Genomic DNA, 26,499 nt, shown 5'->3' with positions numbered 1-26,499 from the left:
AACAGAAAAGCTTCAAAAACAGACTCCAACGAGAAACTGCTGAACTAGAATTAAGTGGCAAACTAGATACCATTAACTTGGGCTTGAATAGAGACTGACAGTGGCTGGGTCATTGCACAAATTGAATCTATTTCCCCATGTTAAGTATTCTCACACCTTCTTGTCAACTGTCTAGAATGGCCATCTTGAATCACTACAAAAGGTTTTTTTTCCCTCCTGCTGATAATAGCTCATCTTAATTAGCCTCTTAAGATTGGTGGGGCAACTTCCACCTTTTCAGGCTCTCTCTCTCTCTCTCTCTCTATAAATATATATATCTCCTTACTATATGTTCACGATCTATGCATCTCATGAAGCGGCTGTAGCCCACAAAAGTTTATGCTCAGTAAATTTTTAGCTCTAAGGTGCCACAAGTACTCCTGTTCTTTTTAATTAAAGTAGGTGACTCTGTAATTTTTAGTACATTTTCTTATTCTGTGCTGATCTCTCTCACTCTCACTTTCATTCCCATTGGTTTCACGTTCCCTTTTGCTGGGTGGAATAGCAATCTGATCCATCTTAATTTATCCTGGTTCCACCCCCTGGGACTTTCCTAACTTCCTTCTGTAAAGGGAGGAAAAACTGACACAAGCATAGTACGTGCACCTCTCCAAGCTTAGCAAAAGTAGTGCTGTCTGTGTCCCTGAACTGGGTTTCTATGTAGGCGGTGCATTCCTTGGGAGGGAGGGTGCATGTGTGTGTAGCGAGGGGAGAGCCATCCCACACTCAAGTGAGCTCTTATTTAATGGGGGTCTCCATGCAGGACAGCAAGCAGAAGAGATTTTCCTCCTCCCAGATTCTATTCAGAGGGAGAGGTGCACAAGCCAGTCATAGGCATGCAATACATTGCTGAAATATCCCTGGAGGAAGCAGTTCATATGACCAATCAAGAATCCGGAATGGGTATCAGGGAGGATCTGAAGAAAATACGCTGTGCTGTGGTTTTTTGCTTGCTGTCCGTTCTAGTCCTGGCATTGCCCACAGCCTATCTGCTGGTTGGAAATCTCGGAGCCCATAAATCTGGCCCAGCTCAGGTAAGAAAGTGCCATATCTCAGTGATCTTAAGGAAAGGTTAAGAAAAAGAGAAAAGAGTTTCTTTAAATATTTGGGTTTGGAGAAAGTTTGTGACTTCTAGCTTTATGGATTTGCAATTTTAAGGAAGAATGTTAAACAAACTTTCTATTTCTTGCTTGCTTTTTCTCTCTTTCATGCACACAGTGAGGGAGGAGGAGGAAATGTTTCTTAATAGGCAGATCTTTCTCCATTTCTCTTCCTTGAGTTGAATAGGGTCAGAGGAGCAGGAACAATATTAAATCCTACCTGGCAGACTGAAGCAAACTCTATGGTCCAGCTTCTCAGCTAGTGTAAATTGCTGGTCGTGCTATTGAATTCAGCTGGGGATCTGGCTGACCATCTCTGTTCCCCCTTTTTCTGGTTTAAGCTGAGAGCTCTCTTGTCTCATTACAGCCTGAAAGGACCCTATTTCACCAGCCACCTGCTAAATGTTATTTGTGTGTCCATCTCTCTAGGTGGGGGTTGTGTTTGTGTCAAATACCCGTGTGTGTGTGTGTGTGCGTGCATGTGTGTCAGATGGGAGAGAACTACCCATTTCAGCTCCAGAGTCACACGTGAATTCAGATTTCCCTGAGATTTGGGATGCTTACATATGAGGGTCCAGTCTGGGCTAATTATTGAGAGTGACCCTAATCCCAGCATTCAAATCCTCACCTAAATGCTGATCAAAAGTTTTCCAATGTTCAGAGGCATTGGATTCAGGGGACAGTTTCAGGTCCATCTCTAATAAACAGCTGGACATCTATCTCCACATGCACACCTCTGTAGGTATTTGTCTTTAAACCCCATGCTGCAGCATCCACAGCAGCTTTTTAAGCAGGTGCATATTGCCACTGACGTCAATGGTGTTACCCACCTGCTTAAAGGTGGGCAGATGTCTGATTGTTTGCAGGAGCGAGACCCTTAATAAATTTCAGCTTTACGCTTGAAATTCACTCTTTGCTAATTTGTATGAACAAGTTTTAATTGAATGAACTATGAACAACAACGATCAACAGCTACTAGTATGCAGAATACAAGCCTTATTTCTATTCTGGCAAACATTTTGCCACTAGCTTTTACACTCTTTGACATGCAGTTGTGTAGATATATGTACAAACACACACACACAGTGAAATCAGAGCTAGGGGCTCACTTCTAATACATACATTTCTTGGTCAAAGACTTTATAATCTCTCCACGGTGTCAAATACAACATTAGTTCTAGACCCTCTTTACTTACTGTGTTTGCTGGTTGCTTAGAGGAATGCTTAAGGCAGATTTCTATTTATATCCACATCTGGACCATGTGTGTGAGTGCATGTTTGTATACAGAGAAGCAGTTTAATACTGCTTAAAAACAGGCAACTCTTAAATCATGTTCTCTTCCTGGCTTTCACTTTGACTCACTGTGTGGCCTTGTGACTTTAGTGAGTCACTGAACCTCTCACTGCCTCTCACTGTCTGCTGTAGTGGTTTCTATAGTGCTCATTACTTTAATAATTACTTAGCAAGACATTACTTGGTATGGCACCTGACATTGAATTCTGAATGGATGGACTTCTGTATCTGGGCGGAGTTTACTGCTGACTTTGGTCCCTGTACTGTCAGCCTATCAGTGCAGGGACTGTGTCCTTCTATATATTTGTACAGCACCTAGCCCAATGGGTGGCCAGATCCTGGTCGGGGCCTCTACATGCTACCACAACTGAAATGATAAAAAATAATCTGTCAAATGAGATTAATACTTACCTGGCTCACAGGTGTGTTGTAAAGGTTAACTAAGTAATGCTGGTGAATGCCTCTGAGATCTTCAGATAGAAGGTGCTTTGTAAGCATTAAGGATTGCTTCATTCTGGACAATATTATTATATACTATATTTATATATATACATGAAAGGAAATTAATGCATGTCTCTTGTTATTAGTCTAAAAACTGGTTATGATCAAATGAGATATAGTGTCTGAAAATCCCAGTAGGCAAAAGTAAAATCATCATAGCTGGAAACTTGCCATCTGTCTCTACCAAGTGGAATGGGCGGAACATACTTATCCAGCTAAATTATTTACTACGCTCAATAAGCCTTTCACTTGCTCCACTGAGAACTGAGTCAGTCAGCAGTGGCTAGCAGCCGTGAAATAGTTATGGGTGTGTTTGACTTTCCCTGAGAATTTTCTTCTCGTGCCTTCAAAAAACAGTGCTCTGAACTGAACTTGGGCTCATATGTGCCTCGTCCTGTAGCCGTTACTCAGAGGAGCAGCTCCTTTCATTCCCATGGGAATGCTATCAGGAATGCAGGAACTCAGACAAAGTCTTTTCTTTTCTAAACAATTAAAAAAAAACCCAAAACTGAAAAATCCCTTTTGATCTAATTCATTCCCATTGCTCTTTTAAAAAATTCAAACTCTGCTGGTTAAGGGCATCTTCTTGTCCAACCACCCTCCATCATCATTAGCAGGCCCAACTGAGAAGAAAAGGAGTGAAGGCTAAATGGTGGTTGGATCTCTTAGAAGGGAGCAAGAGCCCGTGCCTACCCCCAACCACTTACAGTTCTGCACAGGTTCCTTAGACCTTGGATCTGGGCATGTAGGAATAAGCTGAAGCTGTGTTGCCACTGATTGCCCCTGAAAGCAGGTGGACAGGTAAGAACCAGCAGTGCCTGCATAATTGTTGCTGCCCTCTCAAGCAGATTGGTGATGAGGAGACCAGTGGAGAGGACAATGGGAAGAGCTTTCTCTCTGCTTCACAACAGTGCTGGGTTGCTTGGCTGAGCCGGCCTGAAGGCGGGCGTTCATTTTTTGCCATGTTATGAGCTAGCAGTAACTCTTTTCCCTCAGGAGCAAGAGGGAAGCGCGTGAGGGAGTTGTGCCACAAAGGGGTCTCCCTCCTAGGTCTCCTGCAGGGCTGGTGCAGATTACATGCCACCCCTCGCACATGCATGTGCCTAAAGTCATACTCCAGCCCGGGACAAGCTTAGACTGTTGCCTGATCTTTAGAGGCAGCCGTTCTGGGATAGAGCACATGATAGGGAAAATATGGGCAAACCGGAAATTCTGCTTTCCTCATCGTTTTGCACCTGGTCTGTGTAGAACTATGGTGTTCATGCTCCAGAGCTTCCTGTCTGGATGTCTTCCACCACCAGCACCCACCCCCTTTTCAAGATAACAGATACTTCTTTTGCGCTCTAATTCTGAAACAACTGTACCACTGTCCCTTAGTGGTGTGCTGGCTTCAACAGCACATTTGTTTCCGTGGCCAAATTCCATTTCACTGAATTTATTTAGAATATAACTTGAGCATATCGTACCTTCCCTTGAGCGAACTAGTGGAGTGACACAGCAGCTAAGGAATGTGCAGGTTGCTGCCTTATCAGTTTTCTCAGTTAATCATCTGTAAATGGGTAGCAAAGCCTTTATTGCTGTTCTTTGCACTTAACTCCCATTGGGATTTGGACAGGTGGGTCAAAGGCATCCTGAGGCAGGCACAATCAAGTTTAGAGGGAAATTCACCCAAATGGAGAAGGGACAAGCGTCTGCAGCCCACTTTGAACTCAAGTGGCGACTGTGGGAGTGGGCTGCAGCAGCGCAGATGAGCCTCCAAAGCCACCAGCTGTGGCATGGATCTCTCCAGGCCAGTGATGACGGTCAAAAGAGGAGCCGAAAGGAACTACATTTCTGCAAAGCCAATGGCCTCAACATACCGTGCAAGTGGCCAAGGGAGGCTGAAACAGCGACCCCAGTACATAGGCTGAAGGAATGGCTGTGGGTGGGCTGAGGAGAAGACTCCCATCCTGGCCCCCAGGTGTGTGGTTTTCATCTCCCAAACTTTGCCTGCATTATCACCACTGCCCAAGTGGATAGTAATGACTCTGGCTTGACACAGGTGTCATATTTCCCTTGGGGCCCAATCCAACTCCCATGAAAGTCAGTGGGTCTTTTGATTGGCTTACATGGGAGTCAGATCAGGCCCTTACAGCACAAGTCAAGCTTAAGCTATATTCCATGCCTTGAAATGACAAAATAAATTTGGTGTATATATTGTATCAGGCAGGGGAGGTGAATGAGGCATTTCTTGAATAAATAAAAAAAATATCAAAAACATGAGCTCTGGTAGCAATGGGAGACTTTAACAACTCCACAACTGTTGGAAAAGTAATACAGGAAAATACAAACTCTCCAGTAAGTTCTCGGCATGTATTGCAGACAATTTTTATTCTGGACTGTGGAGGAAGTCACCGAGGGGACAGGTGTTTTAGACTTGATTCTGACTAACACAGAGAAATTGGTAGCGAATCTGAAGGTGGAAGGCAATTTGAATGAAAGGGCCAGATTTCATTATTCTGAGGAAAGGAAGGAGTGAGGGCAGCAGAATTAGGATAATGGACTTCAGAAAAAAAACAGACTTTAACAAGCTCAGAGAACTGGTAGGGAAGGTCCCATGGGAAGACAATCTACCAGAAAAAGAAGTTTAGGAGAGTTGTCAGTGTTTTTAAGGAGATGATATTAAGGACACAATTGCAAACTATTTCAACGTAAAGGAAAGATAGAACCATACTGGCCCCTTCCTATTCTTCCTATCGGGAGCTCTTTAATGACCCCAAAATCAAAAATGAATCCTACAAAAAGTGGAAATATGGACAATTGCTAAGAAGGCTTACGAAAGAATAGCCCAAGTATATAGGAACTAACTCAGAAAGGCTAAGGCAGAAGATGAGTTACACCTAGCAAAGGACATAAAAGGCAGTTAAGAAGAGGTTCTTTGAATACTTTAGAAGTAAGAGATACACAAAGGAACATGTAGCTCCTTTATTTAGAGGAGAAAGAGTGCTAATAACGGATGACATTGAGAAAGCTGAAAAGGTGTTTAATGCCCAATTTGCTTCAGTTTTCACTGAAAAATTTAATGCTGACCAAATACCCAACAAAATTAATATTACCAACAAGAGGGAAGGCATGCAAAGAAAAACAGGTTAAGAAAATGTAGATAAGTTAGATGAAATCCATCCAAGGATACTTAAAGAACTAGCTGAAGCAATTTCAGAACCATTAGCAATTACCTTCAAGAACTCCTGGAAAATGGGTGAGGTGCTAGAAGAGTGAAGAAGGGAAAATATAATAACTATCTTTAAAAGGAGAACCAAGAGGACCTTGGGAATTATAGGCCAGTCAGCCTGACTGGTCAATATCTGAAAAGAGATACTGGAAAAAATTATTAAACAATGTTTGTATGCACTCGGAGAATAAGGAATAGCCAGCACGGATTTGGCAAAAACAAATCATGCCAAACCAACCTAAGTTCTTTCTTTTTCAGGATTACCAGCCTAGTGGTTACAAGGGAAGCAGTAGATATGTATCTTGATGCTAGTAAGGCTTTTGAGACAACCCTGCATGATATTCTCATATGCACACTATGGAAAAGTGGTCTAGATGAAATTACTATAAGGTGGCTGCACGACTGGTTGAAAGAAGGACTCGGAGAATAATTATCAATGGTTCGCTGTCCAAATGGGAGGGTGTACCTAGTGGAGATCCCACAGAGATCAGTCCTGGGTCTGGTACTATTCAATATTTACATTAATGAGTTGGAAATGGAGTGCAGAGCACACTCATAAGATTTGCAGATGACACCACGCTGGGAGGAGTTGAAAGCACTTTGGAGGACCGGATTAGAATTCGAAACAACCTTGACAAACTGGATAATCAGTAGGAAATCAACCAGATGAAGTTCAATAAAGAAGGGCAAAGTACTGCCATTAGGAAGGAAAAGTCAAATGCATAACTGTAAAATGGAGAATACCTACCTGGCTAACGTAGTATTGCTGAAAAGGAACTGTAGGTTACCGTGGATCACAAATTGAATCTAAGTCAACAATGTGATGCAGTTGCAAAAAAGGATACTATCATTGTGGGGTTTATTAACAGGAATGGTGTATGTAAGACACAGGAGGTAATTGTCCTGCACTACTCGGCACTGGTAAGACCTCAGCTGGAGTACTTTATCCAGTTCTGCATGCCACACTTTAGGAAAGATGCGGGCAAACTGCAGAGTCCAGAGGACAGCGACAGAAATGATGAAAGGTTTAGAAAGCCTGACCTATGAGGAAAGGGTAAAACACACGTATTTAGTCTTGAGACGAGAAGGCTGGGGTGGGGGACACCTGATAACAGTCTTCAGATATGTTAAGGGATGTTATAAAGAAGATGGTAATCAATTGTTCTCCATGACCAGTGAAGGTAGACCAAGAAGTAATGGGCTTAATCTTCAGCAAGGGAGATTAAGGTTAGATATTAGGGAAAATGTTCGACATATAAGGGTAGTTAAAGTCCCTTCCAAGGGAGCTGGTGGAATCCCCATCATTAGAGGTTTTTAAGGGGTGGCCTAGGTATGCTTGGTCTTGCCTCAAGACCAGGGGCTGGACTTGAAGGCTTTTTGAGGTCCTTTCCAGCTGTGTATGTCTATGATTACCCATGCATGCCCACTAACACATACAGAATCTGGCCCCAAAAAGGCCTGTTCTCTTCTTGTGTAAAGAGCAAGAGACACAGATGGGATCTGAACACAGCTGCTTATTAATCTTTATGACCCCACCATTCATAACTATTTTGCTGTATTCAGGTTTGTAATATGGACACCCCCTTTCAAAAGAGCACAATAAAATGAGATGTGTGGGAGGGGGATCTTCAGCTGTTTTCTTTTGATTTAAATGTTAAACGTTTATAAATGGGACTTTTGGCCACTTTTGGAATTGAAAGTCTGTGGCAACTTTTTGCATACCACAGTCTTCACAGAAATTAACGCTGCCATTTCATAGAATCATAGGACTGGAAGGGACCTTGAGAGGTCATCTGATCCAGTCCCCTGCACTCATGGCAGGGCTAAGTATTATCTAGACCTTCCCTGACAGGTTGTTGTCTAATCTGCTCTTAAAAATCTCCAGTGATAGAGATTCCACAACTTCCCTAGGCAATTTATTCCAGTGCTTAAACTCTAACAGGAAGTTTTTCTTAATGTTCAACTTAAACCTCCCTTGCTGCAATTTAAGCCCATTGCTTCTTGTCCTATCCTCACAGGTCAAAGAACAATTTTTTTCCCCTCCTCCTTGTAACAAACTTTTATGTACTTGAAAACTTATGTCCCCTCTCAGTTCTTTTCTCCAGACTAAGCAAACCCAATTTTTTCAATCTTCCCTCATAGCTCATATTGTCTAGACATTTAATCATTTTTGTTGCCCTTCTCTGGACTTTCTCCAATTTGTCCACATCTTTCCTGAAATGTGGTGCCCAGAACTGGACACACTACTTTAGTTGAGGCCTAATCAGCCCCTAATCGGGAGATCCTTGTCTTCCAAGCAGCTCTGGGGTGGGATTTTTCAGAAGAACACAAGGCTGGTTTAACTGTGTTCCCATTGCAATCAGACTTCAGTGGTAGCATGGTTAGGGTGATGCCGAGGACTTCTGAAAAATACCAACCTAATCAAGAATGGAGAATAAGAAACCTCTCCAGTATAATTTTTAAAAGGACTAATTTTTAAAAGTATTTCATTATGGGGTCTATAAATGATACCTCCTTATTGTATGATAACACAGCTTGTATTTAAATAGCATCTTTCAGCCTAACTGATATTTACTATGAAGTATATACATGAACAAACTATTCAAAATAACTAGAGCTTTTCATCATATGATTTCAAAGCAAGTCAATATTATCCCCATTTCACAGTTAGGGAAACCAAGGCAGAAATAAGGGAAGTGATGCACCCAAGGTCACCCAGCAGGCCACTGGAATAGAACCTAGATTTCCTGAGTCCCAAACAAGTGTTCTATCCACTAGGCACTGCTGCTTCTCTTCTCCATGTTATTCACATTGAGCTCCCTCCCCTCAGAAAACTAAAACTTTTGGCCTAAAATAGAAATTGTTTTGATTTTCAGCCAAACATATTTCAGTTATTAGCCATTCCCCGTCCCCAGTTTTTGTCCCAAAACCACTCCATATTTTTGACAAAAAAAAGTCAAAATTTCTCATGGAAACAATCAGCTCTAATTAAATCTCAAGGGTTCCAATTATGTAAGGTTCTTGAGCAAACTACATAAGCAGGGATCTAACTTTGAGCACGTAGTCCCGCTGAAGTAAATCAATAGAGATGTTCACATGCTTAAAGTTAGGCGTGCGCTGAAGTATCTTGCTGAATCAGGGCCAAACACAGCTTTGTTATGGCACATGTAACTATCTTGACATTTAAGTGATTACAACGGTCACTTGGGGGAAGAGCGCTCCCAAGGGAATTCCCACATTGTGGCCTTGTAAAGTCCCTCCAGGGCAACGACACATTCAGCTGACCATGATGCTGCACATTGCATCATAAATTACAATTGTATTCAAACATCCTAGCAATCTTGTGAGCTCTTGCAGACCATGCAATATTCAGTACGGAGCAGCTGCCCCATCTCAAACAGTTCAAGGTCAGCCTGAGTAGGGGTGTTCTTCCTGATTCCTTCCTATCTTGCAGACTGTGCCCTGCAGCTTTCACAAGAGTCTTTTAGATCATGCTGTTCTGCTGGGGGGCATGACAGGGAAGGCAGGGTAGCTGGGGAAGGGATGGAATTTTCTGTTGCAATTTTTTTCTTTTTTAAGTAATTTAACTATCAGGAAATTACCATTTTATAAGTGGTTTAGCTGTCTCCTAGACCACACACACCCCTCAGCTTTGGGCAGCAGTTTTAAAATCTCAAGCCTCGATACAGCACGCACCAGATTCAATTCTAATTCAGGGCAACTTGTGCCTGTATTTCCCCTCAGTGGTGCAGCAAGGGCACCCACTCTCAGGCTTCCAGATCCCCAGCTGTTTTTTTGTTTAACAAAAAAAAAAAGGGGGGGACCCTCATGTCTCACTCCTTTCTGAGTGGGTGTAAGCATGCAGACTCACGCCTGCAGTGCCTCCTGCTGGTCTCAGCTCAATTTCCAGCCTAGAGCACCCCCTGCAGGCCAGTGATCCACTACTGCTTGGCCCCCATGTCCCTTCCTGGACTCTGGTGCCCTGTTAGCTAGGGTGTTGCCCCCTGGCAATAACACCTTTCTCTTAGGATGTCCCCTCCCCAGGAAGCCCCCACCCTCTATCCCCACCTCAGATAAAGGCTACTGCCAGTCATTGTCTAGCTCCACACCCTGGGGCAGACTGCAGTATCAGCCACTCATCACTGGCAAGGTTGGGTTTAGGCCTGCAGCCTTGGCTTACCCCCTGCAACCTCCAGTACCTGTTGGCCCAATGCTAGGCCACAGCATAGGGCTTTCCAGGCTGGAGCTCCCCAGCTCCTCTGCCTTTCCCCAGCCCTGCTCCACTCAAGTACCCTGTCTCTTGCTCCCTGAAACCAGGCCCTTCTCCCTCTAGAGGAAGAAGATTACTGACTAGGCTCCTGGTTCACTACCTCTTATATGGGCCAGCTAGGCCTTATTGGGCTTGGCCACAGCTAAGCCTACCTTCCCTAATCAGCCCAGGCTTCTTGCCCCTGCCACAGCCCTCTCCAATTATTTATCTATCTCCTAGAATTAGAAGGGACCGAAAGGTCATTGAGTCCAGACCCCTGCCTTCACTAGCAAGACCAAGTACTGATTTTTGCCCCAGATCCCTACATGGCCCCCTCAAGGATTGAACTCATAACCCTGGATTTAGCAGGCCAATGCTCAAACCACTGAACTATCCCACCCCCTCAGCCACAGCCCTCTCCTCGGCTGTTTTCCACCCCAAAGTGCAAGGAGCAGGTAACCACCACCGCTACAGTGAGGTATTTCCAGGTTGCACAGTTGCCTGCCTTCACTTTGTTGTTCTCAGCAGACACAGGCTGCCCCAGCACATGCTAGCTTTCTGTTCAGGACTGATTAACAGAGCAATTGTCCACAGTTATAAGCTGCCATGCAGTTCTTTCTAATACAAGCCTATTTATTCTTAAGGTAAAAGCACTACAGAGAAACCTTACAAAAAAAAAAAAAAAAACCAAAAACCACACCAATTGCGTAATAAGCTTAGCAAGACATCACCCTGACATCTCGGCATTATTAAGCATATTGGTGTGTGTTTTTTGATTTTTTTTTTTTGTAAAGGTTTTCTCTGTGGTGTGCTTTTGTGAGCCTTTAGAAGAAAAAAGTAGGCCTGGCATAAAATAGGAACTCTGCTCAGAGTCACCTATCAACTGTAGACTATCTGCTAGCTGTGGAGTTTCCTCTTGAGTTTATGCAGTTTTCAAATTTCTACATCACATGCCTCGAGCTTCAGACTACTAGCCCACTCATTAACTAGTGTTTCCGCTTCCAGTTGATCAGATGTCCTGATTTTTATAGGGAACAGTCCTGATTCATTGGGGGCTTTTTCTTATATAGGCACCTATTACCTCCCACCCCCATCCCAATTTTTTTACAGTTTGCTGTCTGGTCACCCTACTGTTTAGCCCATCCTCTCTTACTGTCATTAGGCATCTTTGATCTGGAGTTTCCTAGAGCAGGTCAATGAAATATACAGTAGCTTCTCCTCAGGGGAAGATACAGTTTCAAAAGAGTGGATTAGAGGTGGGTCCATTTTGCATTTCTTTTCCCCCAGGTACCTCCCTAGGAAACTCACATTTCCACAGGTATTTGTTTCAAAAAGCCTTTTGAAGTTCCTACTACATCCTAGACTTGCATTTAGTGACGTTCATATCTCCTAGAGAAAGGTTACCAAAACATACCATTTCTACAATAACACAGACCACAATTGCATTTTAAAAACAATCGGACCCCAAAAGCTGTAAAACTAATATTCAGTCAGGGTTTCACTTAATTCAGTAAAGTTTAATTCAGGATATTGTCTGTCTGCCCACAAAGCTAACGTCAGCCATTTCATTTTCACCTTTTGCTCATTGGAGTCAGTTAGAAGCGATAGGATTTGGATAGGGACCTCAAGCAGGTCCTCTCCGTTCCAGTCCGCTGCACTCCTGGCAAGCACTAAGTATTATCCAGGCCTATGTTGGCCATGCAGCATGCGGTCCTCTTCCCCCAGAGGTGGTGAGTAGACGGTGTGTGTCGTTGAAATAATCCAGAGCTGCGATAATATATGTTATTACACTTTAAATATTTATCACTGTTTTCCTAGTTAGCAAATTGTCAGCTTGGCCAGATCGTTCAGAGCTGGAGGTTAATTCAGCAGGAGCTTCCAATTGAACCGCATTTACAATTAAACTTACTCTGGCACACCAACCACACAGCAGGCTCCCAACAGAATCCTGTTACTTGCAGGGGCTTATCTCACATTTTTGCTACGTAGCCCTCGTTTTAACAGAGTTTGGGTGTCAGCAACTCAGCTGCTGTAAATCAAGTGTATTACACTGTTTAATTCACACCTACTGAATGATCTAAGGCGACTTGTTGTCTCATGCACACCTGCTCTCCCTTTCTATTTATTGCGTAGGCCGCTTTTGTTGCTATTTCTGTAGCAGCTACCGGAATTGGGCCTGGGAGAAATAATATCAGGAGAGTCTTTAATGTAGATAAGGACCTGCCTCCAGCCTTTTGCCACCCAAGCATGTGAAACAAAAATTAAATAGATAAATAAAGCGAATCGGCAGCACTTCTGCAGCAGGCTTCAATCGTAGCCACTTCATTCTTCAGCGGCGGGTCCTTTGCCTCCCTCTTCTTCCTCTTCGGAACAGGCACTTCAGCGTGCAGCCTCCAAGAGGAATAGGAGGACTGAAGGGAACCCACCGCCTGAAGACCCAGACGTGCCGTCCCTTTCCAAGTTGGCCGCTTCAAGCCCTCTGCGTTCCTTCGCTGGTGTGCCTGATAGCTGCCCTAAATGTTAGAGGCTATTGCAACATAATATTGACTCGGTCAGTGCCAAATACAAAAGGCATATATGCAAAGCAGCAGGAAGGGTGATTACCACTTGCCAGTCAGATAGATGCCTGCCAATGGTGTTCGCTTTTCCGATTCAAACCCACAAGAGTGCACGCATTCTTGCAAGGCTTTGATTCTTTTCAGCCAGATTCTCAGGTGATATAAATCAGCATAATGTTAAGTATCAGAGGGGTAGCCATGTTAGTCTGGATCTGTAAAAGCAGCAAAGAGTCCTGTGGCACCTTATAGACTAACAGACGTATTGGAGCATGAGCTTTCGTGGGTGAATACCCACTTCGTCGGATGCATGCATGCATTCACCCACAAAAGCTCATGCTCCAATACGTCTGTTAGTCTATAAGGTGCCACAGGACTCTTTGCTGCTTTTACAGATCCAGACTAACATGGCTACCCCTCTGATACTTAACATTATGCTGATTTATATCACCTGAGAATCTGGCTGAAAAGAATCAAAGCCTTGCAAGAATGCGTGCACTCTTGTGGGTTTGAATCGGAAAAGCGAACACCATTGGCAGGCATCTATCTGACTGGCAAGTGGTAATCACCCTTCCTGCTGCTTTGCATATATGCCTTTTGTATTTGGCACTGACCGAGTCAATATTATGTTGCAATATTTACTGTGTGAGTCTGAATGCACATCACAGGGACTCTGGCTCTGAGATAGAGAGAGTGATTTAGCAAGTGATTAAAAATAATAAAACTGATCTTTCCTCTGTCAAGTGTTTGTTTACTTGCAAGGTTAGTTCTCTGCACTGAGAGTTCTTGGTTCCTTTTCGTTACTGATCTGTCTTTCACACAAATTCTTTCCACAGTGCCCTAGAGAATGAAACAATAGAGTTACAGATTCTCATAAAAAAGAGCAGAGGACGAGAAAAAATTGCAAGGTACAGAAGTAGGGAGAAATTATGGGGCAGATCCTCAGCTGCTGTATATCAGTGTACCCCGGTTCAGAGGCGGTATGATACCAGCTGAGGATCAGGCCCACTAAGTTTTCAGATAAGAAAGAGTCAGGGTCAGATCTTGGCTTCCAGCTCTAACCTCTGTGCATTATTTCACCTCTGCACGACTGGCTCCCCTCCCTGGGGTGTAGAAGATGTTCAGTGGTAGGCTGGGGATGGGAGGGAGTGGGGCTGGGTGGAGTTGTGCTCCACACTCCCTGGCTGGCAGAACTGTTGCCAGGTGACTGCTCTGGGTGGCATAACTTAGAGTAGCCCTTAGGCCTTTCTGAGTTATTCCATGGGCCGTTTCAGGCTCTGGTTGAGCCAGGAAGCAGGAAGATGCCTTGGAGGAATCGTTACCCCATCACAGTTCCCGTGCTTAGCATAGATCAGCCAGACCTGCAAATCTGTCCTGTGTGTATGAGGCAGAAGGATATTGGAAGGCAATTTGAAACTAACAGGAGCTGTGGAGGAGAAGGTGCACCAACAACCAAAGCTACTTGGGGGCTTGTACTTCAGGCTCAGTTCAGATGTAAACTGAGCCTGAGATTGCTGCCTCTTCTGTCTCCTGAGGCAATTGTCAAAGGCTTTAATAGACTTTTTTGATGCAAGTATTACATACACAGGAGGGCCTCTGTTCTCCATGATTTGTCTTGTCTCAATCAACTGAACACTAACTGCTTGTGAATCTATTTGCAGGTTGCAGATGAAAGCATGTCTAGATTCCTAAAGCAACAGTCATCATCTATCTGTAAGTTTTCCTGTCCTTTCCTTCTTCTATAAAAGCTTCTGTTCATTCACGTGCCCACTGGGGTTGGTACCTGATATTGCAAATTCCTTACGGCAGCTAAATGTAGGAGTAATACTGAAAGGCAGTGTTTTTGTAACTGGATCAGCTCCAGGGTATTAGAAACAGGGTGGGTGAGGCAACATCTCAAAAGAGTTTCTCTCTCACCAAGGAAGTTAGTCCAATGAAAGATATTACCTCACCCTCCTTCTCTTTCCACTATACGGAAATGCACTTTCCCAGAGCTATCAAGTAGAGACACCTGCCTTCTCTTCTAAGAGCTAAGAATTTCATGTGTAATTGTAACACTCACAAACCCCAGTCATTGGTGGGCAGGATCAAACCTGGGACCTCTGGCATTTAGTGCATGAGCCTCTACCACATGAGCTAAAAGCCAACTGCTTCTTAGCTAAGGCTGTAGAGCAGACTCATTAGCTCTCGCTCTCTCGCTAGATGGGACAGAACACTACACCCAGAAGGTTTGTGGGTTACATAATGACCTTTAAAAGCCTCGCCTCCCTGCCGGAAATTGGGAACAAATACAAGTACAATAGAGAGGGGCGTGGGAGGTTGTATAGAGAGATATGACCCATAAACACAAACATCCGAGGACGAAGGCTCCTGGGGACAGATTCTGAGAAACGCGGGACAAAGAGCACAGGAGGGGTTGGACAAAGGTGACTTTCTGCCATCTTTCTGCAGACCTGATTGGCCAACTAGGAGCCACACTGAAGCCCAGAATCACTTGTAGTAGGAAGAGCTATGTTTCTTTCCACTGTTTCTGCTTGCTGTCATTTGACTCGCTGGAGCGGGGCCAGAGAACTTCCTTTCAGAACAAAGAGTCTGGGAAATCCAGTGCATCAGGGGCTGGGCACTCCACTGAGGTGTTTGGAGACTGCAGGATGACTATTGTTAACCTGTAAAGAGAGAACGAGGCCTACAGAGACCTGGAAGGCACTAGTTCCCAGAGACTAGAGGGGTAGGGGAACTGACCCACTGCGGTCACAGACAAGTTTTCCTCTCATTAAGGGCAGGTGGTAGGGAGGCACCTCACACCAGTGGGTAACCCTTGAGAAGCATCACAGCATGCCCCTTCCTGACCCAGCTAAGCTCCCAGCATGTCCCCTAGAGTTGGGCTTTGAGGACAGTGTTCAAGGTCATTAATATCAGGCCTGTGCTACTTCTCCCCAGAGGGACTTCTTCCCCAGCAGCTCCTTCTTGGGCCCTGTACGCTGCCAAAACAGCATAGAGAAGCCAGAATGGGGGCCAGACCAGGTTCCTTTAGAGGAAAAGGGATTGCTTAGTGTGGTGCAAAAGGGTGTAACTAGAAGCCAAAGGAGATTAAAGTCTGAGAAAGTAACTTCACGCTGAATGTCAGTGAGATCTGTTCTGCTATAGATCAGTCTTACCCGCAAAGGGGTTGAAGCCCTATCACTTGTATTATCCTAAAATTAGATTTCCCAAAGAAACCATCTGGAGGAGGATGGGCTAGGAGCCCTCGCAAGGATGTGTCAGCTATTTGCCCTGCTAAAGGGGCTTCATACTGCTCTACAGTGCAACCCAGTCCTAAAGCCATCACATCTGGCGAGTGGAGAACGGCACAAGGGATTCGCCTAGTAGCTTCTATGCCAACTCCATACCAGTTCCCAGTATAGGGGACATATTTGGGGGATAACTCTCCCCTCAGTGACGCCCAGATGCAAGCAACCAGGTACAATCAGCCCTGTGGCTACTCTAGTCCAGCCTTTCTCAAGCTAGGGCCGCTGCTTGTTCAGGGAAAGCCCCTGGCAGGCCAGGCCAGTTTATTTACCTGCCACGTCCACAGGTTCGACCAATCACAGCTCCCAGTGGCCGCAGTTCGCTGCTCCAGGCCAATGGGGGCTGCAGGAAGCAGTGTGGGCTGAGGGACTGGCTGGCCACCCTTCGGACATGGCAGGTAAACAAACTGGCCCAGCACACCAGGGCTTTCCCTGAACAAACAGTGGCCCTGGTTTGAGAACCACTGATCTAGTCTAGAGCAGTGAAAAGTCCAGCATCCTCAAAGAACCAGAATTGGGGGATGCAGGGTGTACATGTGGCTTAAAGCCATCTTTGTAAACCCTCTCCTGAGCACAGCTCAGATGCATCCCAGGTTCTGGAATGGCTTTTCCATCTTTATCATCTGCAGTGCTATGGGCTAAATCTTCTTGCGGCACACGCTCCTGCATCCCATCAAAGTCCTTGGAAGTTTGAGCAGGGTTAGAGCTGAAGGGCTGGGCTGAGGGTGAAGGTTTGAGTCAATAGAAAACATAAATGAAGGGAAAGGTTCGGGGTAGATAACAATCTATATCTGAATCCACTTCTGTGTACAGTGTTATCTATGGATATGTACTGGCAGGAGTGTTGTAAGCAAGACACGAGAAGTAATTCTTCCGCTCTACTCCACGCTGATTTGGCCTCAACTGGAGAATTGTGTCCAATTCTGGGTGCCACATTTCAGGAAGGATGTGGAAAAATTGGAGAAAGTCCAGAAAAAAGCAACAAAAATGATTAAAGTTCTAGAAAACATGACCTGTGAGGGAAGATTGAAAAAATTGTTTGTTTAGTCTGAAGAAGAGATGACTGAAAGGGGACATGACAACAGTTTTCAAGACATAAAAGGTTGTTACAAGGAGGAGGGAAAAAAATTGTTCTTAACCTGTGAGCTTAGAATAAGAAGCAATGGGCTTAAATTGCAGGAAGGGAGGTTGAGGTTGGATACTAGGAAAAACTTCCTAACTGTCAGGGTGGGTAAGCACTGGAATAAATTGCCTAGGGAGGTTGTGGAATCTCCATCATTGGAGATTTTTAAGAGCAGGTTGGACAAATGCCTGTCAGGGGTGGTCTAGATAATATTTAGTCCTGCCTTGAGTGCAGAGGACTGGATGAGATGACCTCTTGAGGTCCCTTCCAGTTCTATGATATTAGTGCTGCTAAGGACTCTGTGCAGAGAAAATGTAGCTGCACGTGAAAGCCAATCCCAGCTCACTTTTGCTCTGTGGGCCAGACTCACAGGGGCCCTGTGGTCCCTTTCATGCCAGTGCCGCTGGTGCAAAGAAGCCAAAGTCCACCATTCCCCCACCCACTCCTTTCAAAATAGGACGTCTATAGACGCCTCCTCAGCAATGGTCACACAGTGCAGGGAATGTCAGAAAGGATCATGGGCAAGCACTGGGCTGGATGAGATAGGTGTGGATGGGAGGCCAGGTGGGGAAGGAAGGGAGGAGGGGAGGGTGTGGCTGTGGCAGAGCACAGGCAGGCTTGAGGAAGTGGTGGAGGCCTTGGGGACAGAAAGATGGCATAAGAGGAGGAGTGGCTGGGTTGGTGCTCCAGGTCCTGAATAAGGGATGTGCAAACTATCTCCTCTTTGCATTGGCATAGGGATAAACCTGCCCTGTGGCTTTTTTAGGACAATCTGACTATATTAGTATTGAAATGGCAGAACGACAAAGGATGCCCTGGTGTATGCTGAAATCTAATTCAAATAAGAGGTTTTTGCTTTGCTTTTCAAGAGGGCAGGTGGGGAAGCGGGTGGTGTTTGTTTTAAAAGGATTTGCCAAGTTCTCACAAGCCTTGCAGTGCAGTTGGTAAGTCCTGGTGCTTGCTCAGTGATCGTGTCAGCTCTGTCCAAAATTCCATTCCTGCCTGCCACAAAAAAAAAAAACAAACAAAAAACCACCTAGACAAATAACTCGTAAAACAGACCTAGATGGAAATGAAGAGGGACTACACAGATTCTCTCTGTGAAGAGTCAATAAGACTCGGATGTTTGCAAATGTTCTTTTTTTTTTTAAATTACAGCTTTAGTATCCAGTGCAGAAAAGCCAAGAGCACACCTGACAGGTAATGTAACTGTTCAAAAATGATATGCCTCCCTGGGTTGTCGTCACTAACATTTACACTGCACAAAAGCTCAGCTCCGAAACGGACATGCCTAATGGAAACTGACAGGCAGACGTTGCAAGGCAGGAAATGTAGGGGAAAGAAAGTCATCTCCCATTTACACTCTCTGGACCAGATCTCAAGCGAGTGTCACTTGACTTAGCCTTACTGAGCTATGCTGATTTATGCAAGGCGAGGATCTGGCTCTGTGTTCGTACAGAGTGTCTGCAAAGCTGGGCACTTTATGAAAGATTCTTTTTATGGTTTTAAAAGACTGCTTAAGCTCGGGTTGGTGGCTGTTAGCAACTGCTGGAATTATCTTGGTGCTTAAATCAATGGCTGTATTTTACTCTCCTGCTGTATTTAACAGGAATATTTAAACATAAAGGACCTAGTTGTAGACTCATCGTGATGTGAATCAGGAGTAACTCCACTGCTGTCAGTCAATGGAGCTAGAGCAGTTTAAGGGACAGGAGAACCAGACCTTTAATATTCCATAAGCATCACAGAGTTGATTCTCTTCACTTACGCCTTCTCCATGCCAGTATAACTCCGTTGACTTCAGTGGCATCACCCCTGATTTACACCGGCATGTGCAAGAGGAGAATTAGGCTCAACTGTGACTCTCACGAGTCTGAGCAGTGCTGAGGAAGGGGAGGTGCCGGGAGGTATTATGCCTTTCTCAAGCACAGGAGTAGGGGGTGTCACAAGCAATAGGAAAGGTTGAGGGAGCAGGCTGAAAGGTGCTCTTTGCTACACCCTGCTTAACAGCGGTGGCCAGCATTACCCCCAGCCATGTCCTCATGGAGCTTGTCAGGTACTACTCTGCAGTAAAAAAGCCATGGCACCGACTCTTAGAGCCCGGGCCAATGGACTCGGGCACACAGGGCTTGGGCTATGGGTCTAAACACTGCAGTGGCCTCAGGCTCTGAGAACCAACTCCTCCTGCCCCCCGCCCCATTGTGGGGTTTCAGATCCCAACCTCTAGCCCAGGCCTGCACATTGACACTGCAATTTTTAGCCCTGCAGCCCGAGCCCTCCAAGCTCAAAGCAGCTGACACGGGCCAGCCATGACCCCGCGGAGGGTCTTTTATTGCAGTGTCAAGGTACCAGACCAGGGGATGATGCTTGGCTCCTCTATATATGGGCTGAGGGGCAAGGGACACTCAGTATGCTCTAAACCCCTTTGTAGTACACCCTTTTGAGGGAGGGTCATAACTGAGCCCTAAGCTATTTCTACAGCCCCCAGATGAGAGAAATCAAGGGCAAGGATATAATGGGGAAAGTCAGTGGCAGATGGTTGGCACAGCTGTGATGGTTGGACGGCTTCCAAGATCCACACCCTTTCCCTCTGCCATGGTCTGACGCCCTGGAGTGAACTCTGGCCATGATTCCAAAAAGCACTCAAGGCACACGAGTAACTTTAAGTATGCGGGTAACCCCACTGAAGTCAATGTGCAAAGTTGTGCATGTGCTTAAGTACTCCACTGGATCGGGCCTAGGTTCCTATAGCTCTCAGTAGCAGGATTTTGTTCTCTGGGTTTTTCCTGAAGTTCCTGGCTAATGCTAGATTGTGTCTTTTGAGCCTTTTCCATGTCTTTTACTAATAAGGCAAACCTTTCCAAATGTTTCAACACAACAGTAAAGATTTGCAGGGGAACAAGGTCCCATTCATTGATAAAACAATCATTTGTGGTGCACAGCCAGTGTGACGTAGTAGCAAGAGACAACCCTCCCTGCATGGCTGCGGGCTCAGAAGATAAGACTGGAGCTCTGTACTCCTGATGAATTAACTTTAAAAGCTTGTGTGATGTTCTCTTTGCTTCAGGGAAACACCCAACAGTTGAATCAAGTTTCTTTCAACCCCTTGAGTTTACAAAATCTAGCTGGAAATCACCAAGATTGCCGGTCCTCCTTGATCTGCTGTTTGGACATATTCACTAACTTGTATCTCCAAATGGAGAGGAGCAAGGAAAGGAAAATGGCAAATATGTCTTCAAGAAGTTTTCCTGTCTGTTTTGAAGCTCTGGAAAGGTTTGATCTGAGCTATGAGGCAGAGGGTCTGTTCTCATTTTCCCTGTCCCTAGCCTCTACCCTTGTCACTGAAAATACATTCATAGAATATCAGGGTTAGAAGAGACCTCAGGAGATCATCTAGTCCAACCCCCTGCTCAAAGCAGGACCATTCCCCAAATGGCCCCCTCAAGGATTAAATTCACAGCCCTGGGTTTAGCAGGCCAATGCTCAAATCACTGAGCTAACGCCTCCTCATTTTGAGCACTTGAGGGGTAAGGGGGAATGATTGTCACTACTAAATCATTAACAAACAGCTATCACAGTTTGGTGGTATCTGAACATTTCCCTAAGTCAGTTTAGGAAACAACTGTCCTGTTACTGGTTGGGAACAGCTGGCCTTTTAAGGGTGACCCCTGAACTTCGGGAGTCTGATTTAGGCCACGCTGGTAACACACATTACAGTCACACTCACTTGATGAGTGTCAAAGGGCTGGTCTACATTGAAAACTTACCTGGCATAGCTGTGTCCTTCAGGAATGTGAAAAATCCACACCCTTAAGAGATGTAGTTATGCCAACCTAACCCTTGGTGTAGATAGCACTAGGTGAATGGAAGAATTCTTCTGCTAATCTAGCTACCAGCTCTTGGGATGGTGGCTTAACTACAGTGATGGTCTAGTGAATAGAATCAGAATCATAGATTAGGGCTGGAAAAGATCTCAGGAGGTCATCTAGTCAAAGCAGGGCCAACCCCAACTAAATCATCCCAGCCAGGGCTTTGTCAAGCCGGGCCTTAAAAACCGATGCGGGTGGCGATTCCACCACCTCCCTAGGTAAAATACGTATTTACACTCAAAATACTACAGCTGAGCTGCTGTGGCATTTTAAGTGTAAACCCAGCCTCATATAAAGTCAGATCTGGCGCCAGTAAATCCAGTTTAATTTTACAGATTCTGGGCCAGATTCTGAGGCTGCTTGGAGCTGCTGCAGTAGCACAGAGGAGCTTTAAATTTGTCCTAAACATTAGGCACAACTGATGTGGCACACTCCAGTGTAGGGGCCATGCTAGGGAGCTGCATACATACAGACCCCTGCACTCCAGCATCCCCAGCTGCTGAATTGCCCTCGGGGAGGGTGGAGTGGGAGAGGCTATTGGAAGCTGCTGCAAATTAGAGCAGGCAGAAGGCTGCTCTAATTTATACCAGGGTTTGAACACCCCCTGGAAGCCCTGGGGAAGTGTGAGGTAGCAGCCAGCCATTTGCTTCCCCTAACCTCTGTTTCTATACCAGAGAGAGAGAGAGCACTCTTCCTTCCTCTTCAGATGCTATTGCAGTCCTTGTCTTCCCCAACACGTTTGTGAGTTTTACCTTTTTCTGGAGAAAAGTTAGAATGAACCAGAGCTGAAAAGCCATTATTGCAGAGGCTACTTCCAGCCATCAGAGCGTTATATTGCTCTGCAAATACGCAAGGCATTATGGCTCATTCTCCTCTTATGGATTATATATTACCAGAGGAGAAAAACAGTACTAGCCAGTAATTGTTGCAATGTTCCGGAAATGGAGTTTCAGACCAGATTGGGTAGGTTTACACAGCCTGGGGCAGTGAGTCTCCCAGCCCAGGTCTGAACTAGCAGGGCTCATGCTAGTGCTCCAAAAAGAAACGTGTAGACAGTGCTTTGAAATTGTGACTCAGTCTGGAGTTCGGGCTCCAAAGCCGACCCCCGTGCCCAGGCTTCCGAGCCCAAGCCCTGACTGCAAAGGGCTGTCTACACATATAGTTTTAGAGTGCTATCACATGCCCCGTTAGTCCATCTGTTGATGTGGGCAGGGAGGGTTGATTCTGCAGGCTGTGTAGACCTACCTGAGCCCCCCGTATTTCCAGTGAAGTTAACAGGAGCTGAGGCATTTCTCAGCCACATGTCCTTAATCCTGTTCCTTGTAGTAATTATGTGTGATCTTGCTGAATCTCGTACCACGGGTCATAGTTAGCACTTAAGTCTGGAATTCTTCCAAAGCTTTTCTTTTCTGTACCTAATTCATCCACTTCCCCCGAAACTGAATGATATGGAAAAAGACCAAACATGCAGTATTAACCCACGCTCACATAAAAGAAAAGGTCTCATCTCCTGGAAATCAGTTGCCTCTGTCTTGCTTGCTTGTTTATCAATAGCCTTGTATATTTCTTTTTATTGCCCAGCAAAGTCAGATGTTTCTTTTCTCAGCTGCATCTTTACCGCAACAATTTTTTGTGACAAACACAGTTACTAGGAAAGTTGACTCCCGTTTCCTAGCAGAAATCACTCCTATAAATAAAATATAGGGCTCTTGTTTTCCTAGCTACTTGCCTGAGCTGTATTACAAATGGGGGACGAGAGATGATTAAAACAGGAAGGATAAAAGTCCAACTATGCCTCATGTCTTCCCACCAAATCCTGCAAAAACCAGAACATGGGAATTGCGAGACTGAATCAGACCTGGGGTCCAAATGCTCCAGTGTGCTGTCTCCGACAGCAGCTGGCCCCAGCTGCTTCCGAGGAAGGTACAAGATACCTCACAGTGGGCAGATGTGAGATAAGCTACCCCCAGTGGAAACCTCATCGTAACCCTTCATAGCTAGAGATAAGTTTAAGCCACAAAAATAGTTTGGGACACACAAGGAGGGTAATCTAGATTCCACATGACTTTGGGACAGTGTTTGCAGGTGGAGTTGCAAGCTATTTGGATTAGATTAACACCAAGGTGCTGATCATTTGTGGTCAGAAAAGATTCCATGTCACTTTTTCTCAAGAGCTGTCCTAGCTAAATATAAGGTAAGGTAATTATAGACTGAAGGATCCCTTGGATATGGGGTGTTTCCTTGATCAGTGTCCTGCACCATTATGTACAATTGCTGTAATCATTCACACAGGTGCCCCAGAGCCAGCTGCATTTTAGGATGATGTGTTGATATAAACCTGAAACTGGTGTGAAATGGTGCATTGGGCCTTGGGGAGGAGGGGAAGGGGGCACAAATCCTTCTACACACTGGAGTGAATTTCCCCCTTTGATGTGACCAGACTGCACCCTGAGGAAGGATTCTCTTGTGGGTTAGTGCTGGCCTAGAAGTCAGGAGATCTGAGCTTTATTCTCAGTTTGCCAAAGACTTGCTGTGTGGCATCAGGCACGGTTTTCAAAAGTGACTAATGATGCCGAGTGGCTTAGTTCCTGGGTGCTCAAACTGAGACACCTTAAAGGGGCCCCGGCTTCCATTCTCTGAAAATTAGGTCCCTTTACAGCGTCTCAAGGTGGGCACCCAAAATGGCTAGTTGTGTTTGAAAATCTGGCCATAATTGGCCCGTGCCTCAGTTTTCCATATGTAAAATGGGAGTAATAATATTCCTTTCCTCTGACCCTTTGTTTGCCTTGTCTAGCTGGCCTGTAAGCTCTTTGGGGCAGATACTGTCTCTTACAATGTGTATGTAGACTGCTTATCCCAGTGGGGCTCTGATTTCATATGGGGCCTCTGAGCGCTACAGGAATACACATCAGAGTGAGTCCTTCCTAAAGAGAATGTGCTGGCCAGGTTTTTTCTTTCGAAGGACTCCATCACCTGAGTCATGTTCACTACCACACATCCTGCTTGAACAGGTGAACTAACTGATGTCTTTCCTTTCTCCTTTACCTCCCCAGTTAAGAAACAAGATCTCTCTCTCTCCATGGGAAACCAGTTTCCAGTTCTCCAGTGGGAACACGAGCGAGGCTTAGCCTTCACCAAGAACAACATGAACTACACCAACAAGTCACTGATGATTCCAAAGGCTGGGGATTACTACATCTACTCCCAGGTCACTTTCCGAGGGCCCACTCCAAATCACAGTAAACCAGTTTCCATAACGCAGACCATCACCAAAATCACGGACAGCTACCCTGAGCCTACCCAACTTCTGACTGCCACCAAGACTCTGTGTGAGATGGGAAACAACTGGTTCCAGCCTATTTACTTAGGGGCAGTGCTTTTCATGGAGGAGGGGGACAGGCTGATGGTCAACGTTAGTGAAATCCAATGGGTGGATTACACTAAAGAAGACAAAACATTCTTTGGTGCTTTTTTACTGTAGGCTTCTGACAGCAGCCAATAAAAGCTGCTCCTAATTAGGGTCCTGAATCAAATTTATCACGAAAGTCACACAGGAGTTTTGCTAATGATTTTAGTGAGTGCAGGATCAGAGTGTCCTAGTGCCAAGCATCTGTGCTCTCAAAAGCAGTTTCCTTATCTGTATTCTCCTTCACCTGTGGTCCCCATCGTTATCCTTGGGGGAAGGAAAGTTGAATTAAACGACACATCACCAAATAGATCACACCACATCAAACCTCAGAAAAACATAGGGAGGCACAGGAGAGAAAAATACATTTCCATGCTAAAGCTAGAAACCTCTTTTGTTTCCCTACAATTGGGGCATAGATAGTTTATAGGTGACGGGGAACAGTAAGCTCAAACAGATCAACTAAGCCTATATTCCACCTCCAATAAACAACCCCATTTTGCCTTAAACAACCACTTTAAACTGTTCCCAAGTTTCCAACGTAATTTTGTTTGACCTTTCTTCAGCTTGCCCCTTCCAACAGGCAATTACTTCTTGGCACTCTCTTAAAAATAGGTTTTCTCAGTACTTTGTACTAATATAGAAATGTAAATCTACAAGGCACTATGTAAATCATGAAATATTTCACTAATCCCTAACAACTGCCCTGGGAAGTAGACTAAAATGATTTCTTGCCATTTGCAAAACAAACCAACAAACAAAAACATTACTGATATTTTTTTCTCCCAAGAAATTTTGCAGGAAATTATGGGCTATGTTGTTCTGGATCCATTTGCTGCCCAGAAATGGCTCTTTTTATAGCATTTCTAATTGGTTGTCCATTTTTACACTGGAGCACTCAAAATATTAATGTTTCAGTGTAAAAATTCATCTCACTATGAAAAAAGTCCTAATATTAGAACAGGTTGAAAAACTGGCTCAGGAGGAGAAATCTTTGAGGGAGAGAGGGGAGATGAGCTTTTTGTTGAAATTTTGAGCACAAAAAAAAATCAGAAAAATTTCAAATTTTGAAAACTTTCAACCTGCTGTACAGAAGGTAAGTGTAGTCACTCAGAATAGGGACCATTTTGAAAATGTGTTATGTTCCCTCAAAAGTGATGTTTTGTTTTGATTTTGTAGCTTTTTGAGGAAAAGAAACCACAAAATTTCAGAAATTTCTGTAAATTGAAAACAAAATGCCTCCCCCTCCCCCTTCCAAGATGGCCAGTGCTCACTCCTGCAGTGATTTCTGAAAGGAAAGGCTGCTGTAAGTTTTTCTAGGCACTAGGCTGGCTAGCACCTAGTGGTTCCTCTACCCAGAGAGCAGGGTTGATGTCAAGGCGATAGTTGGAGTAGGAGGTGTAGCCAGGAGCAGAATTCGGGAACTTTCCACTGCTAGTCTCTTGCCACACTGTCTTTCAGGGAAATTCCCTGGCTTTCCTGCCACTCCCATGGTAAACAATTCACTGATGACTATTCAAGTCATGTTCTAAGAGACTCAAGTTTTATATTCTTAAGTGCCCCGAGGCCCCAAGCTCAGTCATGTAAAGAACCCAAAGTATTAATTTTGCAGCTAGACAAACTCTCTCTCTCACTGGAACTTCCTCCACTTTCAACATGTCTTTCCATGCGATCAGTGAAAGTGAGACTGTGTTATATACGTACTCAGAGTGCTTTGCTGGATTCCATATTGCTAAATGTAGCTGAGATATATTTTCCTTCCAATGCAAGTGCATGCCTCTCATAAACCAATAATGGGAATCACACACATTAGAGAATTCTAGAGATCCTGCCATGGTTTAGCTGATGAGTTCAAATTTAAGGTC

General features: G+C 44.8%; 1 protein-coding gene across 1 annotated transcript; it reads left to right on the top strand.

Annotated features, from left to right (window-relative positions):
• Positions 1-815: 815 nt before the first annotated feature.
• On the top strand, positions 816-26,075 carry TNFSF15 (TNF superfamily member 15). The gene is made up of 4 exons (XM_032797887.2): positions 816-1,073; positions 14,611-14,662; positions 18,518-18,559; positions 24,282-26,075. The coding sequence occupies exons 1-4, from the start codon at positions 876-878 to the stop codon at positions 24,707-24,709; spliced, it is 720 nt and encodes a 239-aa protein (XP_032653778.1). The 5' UTR covers positions 816-875; the 3' UTR covers positions 24,710-26,075.
• The last annotated feature ends 424 nt before the right edge of the window (positions 26,076-26,499 follow it).

Source organism: Chelonoidis abingdonii, chromosome 24 (assembly GCF_003597395.2).
Source record: "Chelonoidis abingdonii isolate Lonesome George chromosome 24, CheloAbing_2.0, whole genome shotgun sequence".
NCBI lineage: Eukaryota > Metazoa > Chordata > Testudines > Testudinidae > Chelonoidis > Chelonoidis abingdonii.
This window is presented reverse-complemented; position numbering and strand designations above follow the sequence as displayed.